The sequence below is a fragment of the Nelumbo lutea genome, chromosome 6 (assembly GCF_056320005.1).
Source record: "Nelumbo lutea isolate HS-2025 chromosome 6, American lotus-T2T, whole genome shotgun sequence".
Lineage (NCBI taxonomy): Eukaryota > Viridiplantae > Streptophyta > Magnoliopsida > Proteales > Nelumbonaceae > Nelumbo > Nelumbo lutea.
Genome location: NC_142689.1, coordinates 32,889,956 through 32,901,816, shown reverse-complemented (window position 1 = coordinate 32,901,816; position 11,861 = coordinate 32,889,956). Strand labels below are relative to the sequence as shown.

At 37.9% G+C, this 11,861-nt stretch overlaps 1 protein-coding gene across 1 annotated transcript; it reads left to right on the top strand.

Annotated features, from left to right (window-relative positions):
* The first annotated feature begins 10,590 nt into the window (after positions 1 to 10,590).
* Positions 10,591 to 11,559, top strand: LOC148848417 (FCS-Like Zinc finger 3-like). The gene is made up of 2 exons (XM_088952426.1): positions 10,591 to 10,999; positions 11,132 to 11,559. Exons 1-2 carry the CDS (start codon positions 10,710 to 10,712, stop codon positions 11,310 to 11,312), a joined length of 471 nt encoding a protein of 156 aa, XP_088808552.1. The 5' UTR covers positions 10,591 to 10,709; the 3' UTR covers positions 11,313 to 11,559.
* Positions 11,560 to 11,861: the final 302 nt, after the last annotated feature.

Below are 11,861 nucleotides of genomic sequence, written 5' to 3'. Positions count from 1 at the left end.
TTTGGTGTTCTGGAGTTCATTGCAACTGAAGGATATGTCGAGCTTCCTTCTCATGTATGGAGTAATTAATTTATTCCTTACTGACCCTCCAAAAGGAAGGTTCCCTTGATTGAGGTTCGCTATGTTAAGGCTACCAAAAGGAACTTGTGCCAAATTACAACCATATGGGAGGAGCTTCCTGGACATACCCAATCACAAGGCAATTCTTGAAACAAGCCTCTGGTAGTCTCTCAAGGTGATGTAATCATGGTCAACCATGGAGAACTAAGCTACAAATAGTGGGTTCTAGAGCTAAAGCCTTCTTGGAAACAGATATTGAGGTTGATATTGTAGGGCCTGATTCAGCCTCAGAGAGGACAGATGATTATGTCTTAATCCCTCTCACACTAGGAAGGGCTGAATATGGAATTGTTGAGGAAGGTAAATACAACTATTACAAGTTCACAATAGATACTGAAATTAGGTTAAGATAGAAGCAGAGATACAAATGGTGGGGATATTGATCTCTATGTATCCAAAGTTAAACAGAAGAATGAATCATCATCAAAGCCGCATAGCATTCAAATGTTAATAGAGATTATGACCTAATTTAATTCACCCAGAGGAGAAAAAATTATGCAGACCGAAAATGTTAAAATAGTAATAATAATAATAATAATAATAATAATAATAATAATAATAATAATAATAATAATAATAATAATAAAAAAAAGATTACCAGCTAAGAATAGGGGTGCAAATGGATCAGATCATGATTTAATCTGATCTGAGATCCGATCATATTTGATTGAATTCAGGTCACCTCTGATCGGATCTTCAGATCGGATCATATCCTATGATCCAATCAGAAAATCGGATCGGATTCAAATCACCTGGCCCCATCCGATCCAATGTGTTATATATTTATATATATAAATATATATAACACATATATTATGATATATATGTTATTTATTTATTTATAAATATATTATTTATATTGTGTTTTTATAAAAAACATGTATATATGATGAAAATAATTAAAAATACTTGTATTTTTTGTTTTTCTTTATTTAAATTTGTATATTTTATTTTTTTTCTTTTAATAATTTATTAATTTTTAAAGAAAACAAGTGGATCAAATCAGATCCAAAGATCCAATAGGATTCAAATTCAGATTGAGTCCCATTGGATCCGACTGGACCTTTGGATCAAATTGGATCAATATGAACAGTGTCAGATCGGATTCAAATATATCCTGATTCAAATCCAATACGATCTGTTTGCACCCCTAGCTAAGAATATACTATTTCTTACTACAAGATACCACCCAAATCAATTAGAACTACAAATCCGAAAATGTTGAATAGGTGAAGAACATTCTACTTCTTTCTTTCAGGTGGTCTAAGAAGGCCCTGGGAATGGGTATGTTGAAGCCACAAACACTTAGATCGAATGTAGAAATCGCCAACGACTTGAATGGGAGGGAAAATAACTAGAGGCTCAAACGCTCAAACAGACGCTCGGATGCTCAGAATCTCAGACGTTGTGAACGAGAAAATAGCCATTACTCGACTGCATCGTTCTGGTGGATGAGGGTAAACTCTTTGCCTATTTCCCTCAATGGAAGAAGGGTGTGACTTCAAAAAAACCAAAGTAGTTTTTCACCCCAAGATTGATGTAAATCCTGACATGTTTGCAATTATACATCGATCTTAAGGGTGTTTTTACAACATCTCCAAACACATACATCTGTGGACTGGGGTGCAATAATGCATTGAACTGATATTTACACTCCTTCCAAACGCAGCCTTAAGAAACAAGTGGTGGTGGGCAGTTGAAACCTAGAATAGTGGAATCCCTCACAGCTTATCCTGTGCTCTTGTGAACCAAACTGTTATTGGACAGGATAGACCGGTGGACAAATTTGTAAGTTGCAACAACAAAAAAAAAAATGGAAATTCAGCTGGTTCAGTATATTATTAGTTGAATTACGAATTTAACCTTTGTCATTTGTCAACAGTCTCTCTTGATAATAAACTTAGAGAAGGTTTGAACTTTAAACATGGTACAGTATTAGACTAAACCCAGCTCTCTCCAATCGTATATTCTTATTGTAAGGCACATAAAAGATGTGTTGAATTTAATGATGATTTATATGTTTTTTTATAAGTTTCAATCAAATAATTAGAAAATTTGATGTTTATTAATATTATTTTGCTTATTTATTCCTTATAAATAGCAAATAATAATAATAATAAATATATATATATATATATATATATATATATATATATATATATATATGGTTTCTGAACCTGCCCTGCCCTGCCCCACCCTCAAATGCGGGGAGCCTGTGAGGGTAGGGTCAGGGAGGTTCTTGCATTTTCATGTGTGGAAAAAGATTTGAACTCTGAAAATCCAATCCGTTACAAGTTCTATAGAAGGTATAGATTGTTCAGTTTGGGAAATGGGGAAGGTGTAGAATTAAATAACCCTCTCCAACCCAAGCCCAGTCTCATAAGTCTAAAAGTGTTTGGGTTTAGGTTGGGCTTGACTTTGGGCCAGGCCTGGGCCCAGTCCCTAGGTTTCACATTTAAAGTTGGGCCTGGGTTGCCCCGAAGCCAAGCCCAGCGCAACCCGCCCAAGTTGCTGCCTCAGAAGAAGGTAAAGTGTATGGAAAGGTGACGACTGATGATACCCCACCATCTTCAGCCTTAATCCTTTGATTTGACATAGAACAAGCACACAAGCCATAGTAAATTGAGCGTGCAGTAAATATTAACAAATGTACCGTAGTTTAACTCAAATTAGAAACGATTAAAATGGTCTAATCCTGATGGAGTCACATTATCTTTTTTCTCCAATGGCTCTGAAATTAATGAGTCCCTGTTCAATAAAATCAATTCACTCCTGATTGGCAGTTGAGAATAGAGGGTCGATTTTCCCCCATTAAAGGAGTGGTGGGTCTGGTCCAATTGACAGGTGGGTCTGTCCAAACCGACCAACTGATGTAGACCCAATGTTTAATCGAAGATTGGACCGGTATCACATCCTTAATCTAAATTTACACGTAATCTTGCCAAACAGCATCCAATAAAATCAAGTCATTTGACTGTGTACAACATCTAACAAAGGATTAGCATGAATTCCTCATCATCCAACAATGAGCTAATGGGCCCTTAGCAAGATTCAAGTCAATATCTCAAAGCCCAAAATAATTTTGGGATATCCCTGATTATTTATCCACGTGGCCCACTTTATCGTTCACTGGTCCAACTAGATCTCTCATGGGCCTTCCCCCATGGTTTCTGCCTTCTGGCCTTCTGGGAGATGCTTAGGCTTTCTAGATGACATTTCTATTGACAAAATGGAGTATCCCAATACGTGGCTTCATGCTATCCTACACGTGTCACCTGAAGCGAAATCCGTAAAGCTCAAAGGTAAAGCAAGATCCAAGAAAGGATTTAATGAGAAAAATGATATAAAAAGCTTAAAATTAAGTTAAATATAAATAGTAATATATTAAAAAGTACTCTTGCTGTGTGAATTAATTAATTAATCATGTAATTATTAAAAAAAGGGAACCCAAGGGACAAACAAAGGCAAGAATGATACAGGTTTTAAGACATGCTGGTTGTTGGGGGAACACATGTGCATGACAACAAGTTCCCACGTGTCCAGATTGGCACGCTCGCCTGTCCCACTTTAGAGGTCCCACAGCTTGGTTTTGTTTATTAATTCTTAATTAATTAAAGCAAAACCTCCTTGATTCACAAAATTGAAGCAATAGCAAAGCGCATGTGGAGTGTTGCTGGTCCAAAGAAATATTTAGTGATGCAAATACCAACTTAATAGTGTATCTATGGCCCACAAAGATGCCAGTCAAATGGTCTTCAAGAAATGGGCTTTTGTGCCTCGTGCGCTGATGCACATGCAGATTGTTGTGAATGTAAAGGCCCGTTTGGCTTATAGTCAAGTTCTGCTATGCTCTGCCGATTCTTTCTAGAAATGAAATTTGATTTTAATCAGAAATAGGAGAAAAGGAAACCAGTTTAGATATTTTTCCAACAAAATACTGGAACCCACCATAAAAGTGGGACCAGCCATGTATGTAGATCATGTTGAAGGGTGTTGGAACGTGTTGGTATGAGATCCGGACTAGAGGGAAACATCTTAAAACAAATAAAAATAATGCTGTTTGCCTCAATTTCATGCACATGCCAGTTTTCATGAATGTAAAGCCTCGCTTGGTTCATTGTCAAGTTTCTGCCATTCTCTATCATTTCTTGCTAGAAATAAATTTTGATTTTAACCAAAATATGGGAGGAAAGAAAGCAGCTTAGAAAAAAAATGTGAATTGTTGAGACCTTTCCTAGAGTTTAGTAATTGTAATTACTTCCCCTGAATTTTTTTATATAATTGTAAATAAATCTTTTCAGTTAAAATCTTCTAAAAAGAGACATGAAAATATCTAAAATATTCATATAATTACTTTGTTCAAAATGTTTATTTTTTATGTTTTTTTCTATTTATAAATAGCTACTCCAAATCCTTCCAATTTTTTTTCGAAATTATTATATTTTTTAAATTTGCCTTTTACATCAATGACTTAAAGGTAAAACTGCATCTTTAAAATTCTTTTTTTCTTTTTATTTTAATAAAGTTTATATTATTTTTTTCTGCAAAACCAGTCTCAATAGTAATTCTATGAATATTTTAGATATTTTAATACTTCTTTCTAAGAAAAGTTGTTTGTTTCAATTGATATCCCATCAACTCATAGAAAAACCGTGAGCGTCACGTGTACAACTACTCAAACCTACATTGTAGATGATGTATTTGGTGAATCACAAGCTACCATATCAAAATACTCTCTTAGATATATACAAGCTACCAGTGGCGGTGGGTTTGCATTAATGGGTTCCAAGCAGGAACTCAGAAGGACAATGACAGGGCTGGAGTTCACAAGCAGGAAAATCTTCTCAAAAGTCTGTGGACAGTGGTTTTGAGACTCTGAATCTGTGGGTGGCTTGGATGGCCACAAAAATCAGAATCATCTCAACTCTAATAATTCCCGATGGTTTATAAGTTCGGAGTTTGACAATCGTTCTGTCACCACCAATAAAGAGAAGGGTTTCTTTTTTTTTTTTTGTTAGTGAGAGATGCTAATAATTGTTGTTATTTTTATTTTTCTTGAAGTTGGGGAGGCTTATGACAAGTAAAGGTGAGTTGTCTGCTCTTTGGTCCGTCCAATTCTGTTGTTGTTCGGAGGTAGGACTGAGGCAGTATCATGTAAATTTTTTACCTAATGTTGATTAAATAAACATATTAATGGATGATAAAATAACTTAAGTTGTTGTGGCTCATAGACCAGAATCCTTAGGCCTTGGACCATAAGCAATTTAACAATTGAGGTGTGAAATTTTATTTATTAGTTTAGGGATGTAGATCGATTTTTTAGACTTTAGACTGTTTGCAATTGAATTGATGAAAGGTTTGCATTTGTTTTTTCTTTGTTCATGCATGGTTGAATTCTACATCTTGCCACCTGGAAACTGATGTATCTGGACTAAAGGGTAATCCCAAATCATAACTTCCAAGCATCAATCACAATTTCTCTCTCTCTAGTCTCTATCCCCGCAAGAAAGACCTCATTAGAAAATTGGTTGTATTTTACTATTTTTTTCTGATATCAGTGATGACAACAACAAGAAGAATGATTATATCCATGATGGTTCTAAGTTGTCTCTAAAATTTTAAAATTAAATATGATTCAGGGATTTCAGTGAAATGAATATATTTTAATATACATTTCATTCAGTGAAATGAATGAAGGGATGGAGATGAGAAAAAAGGAACATTCTAAAAATATTCTTTTTTCTCGTTTTTGTTGAGGAAAAAAGTGGGATGGGGAGAGAAAAAAGTGGGTTGTTAGATCCCAAAATCAAGGATTTTGGGTCGCATCAAAACCGTGCAACCCCGATGGAAAAGCTCGAGAAAACTCGATATCGTCTCCATCCTCGTTGCCGCTTCCAGTAATTGCCACCACCTCCAGTAATAGATCATCTTCATCCTCCCTATTGGTTTCGTCTTCTTCCTTCGACTCGAGATGCATTATCGTAGCTGCCCAAGTAAAGAAACCCAAGCAAGACCTCCGATAGAAAAGCACGTGTTTGAGTGTAACAAAAACAACATGAGCACAACAAGAGTACAGCAAGACCAAAAGACGAATTAAACGCACTTCGATCCAACAGAGATTAGCTCCACCATCAAAATCCAATTTTCCAATACCAGAGTTTCCATCGTCAAAATACTGGATAGAATAGGTAGGTAGAGGCTTTTTCTTGATTGTCGCCAAGTATCTCAACACCAAAGCTTCTCCGATTTCCAATATCTATAGAGTGATCGTTCATTAAATGCTCTCTCTCTCTCTCTCTCTCTCTCTCTCTCTTATCTCTCTCTGAGTCTTTCCCAGAGAGTACCTTGAGATGAACAACACTAGTTGTTTTTTGTTGTTTTCTTCTCCCTATGTTGTCTAGGTGCAAAAGTCTGCAAGAAACATCTCCAATCACTCGAACGTCATTACTCGTCAACAACATATTGACACTCTCCGATAGTCGAATCTTTGAGGAAGAAAGGACGTCGTTCAATCGGCACCAGCTAGAAACCAGTAGTGGCAGAAGGTAGAAGACGAAATAGATCCGTTGTTGCTGTTACTAGATCTCCCGCTGCTGGTAACACCGTTGATGACGATGGTAGGCATTCACCGGTGATGAAGGCGGATTGAACTCCCGAGATCTCTATTTTGTCTTCATCCTCCCCCTGTGGATTGAACCTCCAAGACCTATGTTTTGTCTTGGATAATTTTCCTTCTATTTTCCCACATAAAACCAAACATTGGAAAGTTAAATTTTTACACTTTCCCATCCCATCCCATATTTTCCCATCCCACCCAAATCCTCCCATAAAACTTATATAAGTTTCCCTACCTTTCCCTTCCTTTCCCTACTTTTTCCCTCAAACCAAACATAGCACTAGAAATCAATGGGAGGTAAGAAAGTTGAGGGGTCAAAAAAGCCATGAAAATTCCATGTAAACAAAAGTTCACTTCGATGCAATGACCTATGAAGTGGGCTATAATGACTAAGGGCTACAAAATGAATGTTGTTATTTTCATTTGTTTATAGAATCGCCACACCAGCAAAAAACAAAAACATTTTCTTGAACTCTATTTTTGTTTTCAAAGAAAAAACAATTTGGTTTTGTTTCAAAAAACGATACATGTTTTTAGAATCAATAAAATATTGGTTTTTAAAACAAATACATATTTCTACTATAGAAATTATATAATTTATAGAACATCACATGCTGTTGAACAATCAGATGAAAACATGTTTTTGAAAACAGAACCAAGAACATATTTTTGGTTTCAGTTTTGAAAACAAACACACAATCAAAAATATGTTTTTTTGTATTTTTATTTTAAGAAACAATCTATTTTTAAACAAGATGAATTTTTTTTTATTTCTTTTTAAAACCTGCAACAATAAAAACGATTCACATTGTAGAACACCATTTTAAATTAATTTTGCTACTTTAATATGGATCCAAAGTGGGCTTCTATAATGCTTCTCTTCACTGATTGAACTAGCCACACTATTAGCTGGCAATTTGGTCTGGTTTTATTAAAAAAGGGCCGACCTCCATTTATTTGATGAAACCTGATGATATATTGTGTTTTTTTAGTACCATACAAGTTTTGGTCAACCTCGATTAATATTGATGAACTTGTTGACATTTTGCTAACTTATTTTTCAATGTTTAAAATTCCCTTTATTTGTTTGTAGGGATTCGTTGTTGATGTTAAATGCTGTTAAATAATGACTATTGAATAATCTCCCAAAATTAATTCTAAAAAACTGCAGTGAATTAATGAGAGATGTAACAATTTCAGTTCATTGTTTAAAGTATGTTAATGGGGAAGGGACCGCTACCCCATGATACTAAAAATCAATGAGAGGCCAGGTGTGTCCATGGTGGGTCCCGATCCTATATACATGGGACACATGAATGCAGTAATTAAGAGGGTATCCTCATTGTAGACTGACCCAAAATCAGACCCTATATTTGAGACATCTTCATTAATAATGTGTTATATCACTTGCTACACTTTCCCATTTTATCATTGTTTTATAATATTTAGTCTGCATTCTACTATTCAAGGTTTTGTATTATTGTTATCAATAATTAATTTTTTAATATATATTTAGAGAGAGAGAGAGAGAGAGAGAGCGCTTGAAATTAAAGGAAAATTATGTAAAAAGTACAGAATAAACAGGAAAAAAAATGCTGGCAAAGAAAATGATTGAGATTCTGGTTTCTTATGCAGAATTTCATCAAATATCTTTGAAGCCATATTTGGTGGAATTTGTTCACAAATTTTCTTGTCCAGAAATCATTTTCAGAGCTGATTGATAAGATTTGATTCTCATATGCATGGCCTTTCCACTTTGTTCATTAAGCTAGCCTTTGTCCTGCACCTCCCACCACTTGCCAAACTGAGCTCAAAATATCTGACATAGGCTTCCAATTATCACACATCACCATCCATTTGCCCAGAATAAATCAATAACCATCATATAGAGAAGCCCAAGGGCCCCCTCTTTTAAATTTTGATTTCTTTCTCCCTTAAAAATATCTAGCTTGAGGCTGAGGTGAAGAGGATTGATTTGAGGCTCTAATAGTTTGCCACGTGTTGCATACATAAAGAACCAGGCCCAGATTGAACTGGCTCCCGGCCTACCTGGTTCAACCCATTGTTATAGGCTTATAGCCTTAAAAGATTCTGGTTGTCTCGGTTTTTATTGATCAGGGAATGGTTTGGTTTCATATGACCCGGGTTCAACCTATGAGAGAAGTTCTACTTCTATCAAGTGCTCTCAAGAAAATAATTTGATCAGGTTAGTTTTTGGTGCAGGAGAAATGTTTTAAGCTTTAGCTTTTAAATTTTTAATAAGTAGATGTGGGCCCAAATGGGCCTCCTGACCCAAAGCCCACCAGCCCTTTCCGTTTATGAGAATAAAATATTGTCACTGTCAGCTGCCGTACAACCTTGGCCCAACACCACCCACCGGTAGAAAAAAACTTGACCAATTGATGCTCGTAGGACCTGCAATTCAGCACAGTGGGCATACCTGACCTCACCAAACCAAACCGCCATAGTCGTCGGGAACCGGGTCACACTAAAACCCATACATTTTCCAGAAGCAGAAAATTCCGACTCAAGAACCGGGCCCACTCAACGAACAGTCCAAACGCTCAAGTCCGCACCAGTTAATTCCGTGGGCTAGCTCAGTCTACGAGCGACAAACACCACCAGGCCTTCAGTGGTCCCATCCTCTCGATGGGCCAACATCATCGCTCCGATCAGGATCGTGCGGCTGCTGCCGAGCCCAATTGATCACCTGCATCACATCACACACAGTAAAATGTAATAGGACAAACTTGATTAAGGATGACCCAACTTGCATAAAACGAGGGAAAAGGTAATCAAGAAAAAGACCCCCACTAATATTTTGAGTTTCTTTCTTGTGGGACCCCTTTAAACTCCAATCATTCGGATTTATACAGAGATGGCACCACCCCTTTTCTTTTCCTTTTCTTGTGGGTTCATAATTAGAGCGCGCTTACACTAATGTGCGCCTTCCTGCTAGTGTGCGCATCGCGTGAGAGCCCTCGCTCGCCCCCGGCTCCGATAACGTAGAACGAGGCGTTATTATTTTCTCTTGCCCGTTGCGTGCCACGTATCTATAAACGACAAAAGGCTCTGCGGCTGTGGTGTTCAGGAGACTAGGATACACGTGTACGGGCAGCCTGGGCAGATGCCCGCCATTCTCGGGCAGGGGTCGTGGGCCGGGGGAACAATAACGTTGGAAGGGGGAGCGCACAAATGAAGGCCCAACCCAAAACGGTGGGGAACGTGGGGCCCACGCTTGATGGTTTCTTTTTCTTTTTTCCTTCTGCGGAGTGGGCCGTGGGCGTGCGTGGGGTCCGTTGAAAAAACTACGAGTTCGAGAGGAGAAAACGACAAAAGCGTCCGGCAAAAAGCGAGAGAAGGGTGACGACATAGTTTTGGGTGGAGTTAGTTTTACCGAGTATCCCGGTTCATGGGAGTTCACCCTTACAATTTGGAAATCGGGAGGGCCGGTTGATCGGTCATGACTCCTTAGTGAGGTGGGCAGCTCGTCGGGAGAAAATGAGAAATGTGGGCAGTTGGAGACTTGTGGAGAACTGGATTCGGATTCTTCTGTTTAATTTAACGTCCTCCGTTTTATTAAAATAACGAGATTGCCCTCGTACTCTTCCTACCTAAAAGACAAAGAATGGCATCTTCGTAAATTTTGGAAGAAGACAAGGGTAATTCGAGGGAGGGGTCTTAAAAAATCGATGCAGGTTTAGTAGCCAGTGGATTAATGCAGGGAATCCAGAAATCCGCCGGTGGTTTGTAGAGCCCAAGTGAGAAAACTACTAACTAAGAAAACCCACTACAGTCGGCCCAGGCCCACCATTTCTTTCTCTTATCTTACACTCACCAACTTCCTTTATAAACACATCCACTCCTCCCTTTCTTTCTCACCTCTCTCTCTCTCTTTCTCTTTCTCCCTTCTCTCACTCGACTATCTGAGCACTCAGAGCAAAGGAACAGCGAAAAGCCACCGGCGACAGTAATGGATTCGTCCATCGTGAGAAGGCCTGCTTTCTTCGACGACGACGACGGTCTGGCCTCGATTGTGAACATGGAAGCTGGGTTCTCAGGAAGTCACCCTCCCGTCATGAAGTCTACGTGTTACGGCGTTTCTAAGCGGAGAGGTAGTTACAGGGCTCTTTCCTCTTATTCGTGTTCTTCCCCGAGATCGGGGAGGTTTTATGATGCCAGGTGCGAAGAACACCATTTCCTCGAAGCTTGTTTTCTTTGCAAGAAACCACTCGGAGATAATAGAGACATCTTCATGTACAGGTTAGCATCTTCAAAAAAAAAAAAAAAAAAAATGAAAAGAACCCATTTGGGTTTGATTTGTTCTTTTAATTCTTCTTTTTGTAGTTCGTTGGTTCATGGGGATTCTAATGGGTAATTCGGGTGATATTTCAGGGGTGACACGCCATTCTGTAGCGAAGAGTGCAGGCAAGAACAGATAGAGATCGATGAGGCAAGAGAGAAGAACTGGAACCATTCTTCTTCTATGAAGGTCCTCAGAAAGGATCAAAAGAAATCCTCAACAAACAAGACCCAGAATTACCCTGTGCGGACTGGCACCGTTGCTGCTGCTTAAAATCCTAGTTATGAATACTACGGCTTCTCTGAGAAAGAGAAAAGGGCTGACCGAGAGAGAAAGAGGAGGCCCCATTTTTTGAGATATATCTTTCCTTTTTTTTTTTTCGTTTTCTGGTATATATTTGTGAATGTTTATAAGAGGACTGTGGTGGGTTTGTATGGTGTAAGATGTAATGGCCTTTTTTTTAATCTTTTGGGCGGAAATTTTCAAGAGAAAGAAAGGATCAAGGAAGGTTCCTCTGTGATTCCTGTTTGCTTTTGTTTCTTGGTCTTCATGCTTTTTCTTTTTTCTTTTCGGAACTTTCTTTAGTAACTTCGAAACTGAAAGCTGCATATGCTTTCAATTTGGTTAATTTATTGGGTTTCAGAGAGAGAGAGAGAGAGAGACCAACAACTCATTTAATGAATTAAGTGATTAAATACCAGGTTTTAAGAGCCCAAACTGTGGATTTGCATGGAATCGTGTGGGTGGAGGTGGAGTAATTTCTACTATTAGAGACAGGACATAAGTAAAATATTATGAGAGCCTAAACTGTGGATTTGCATG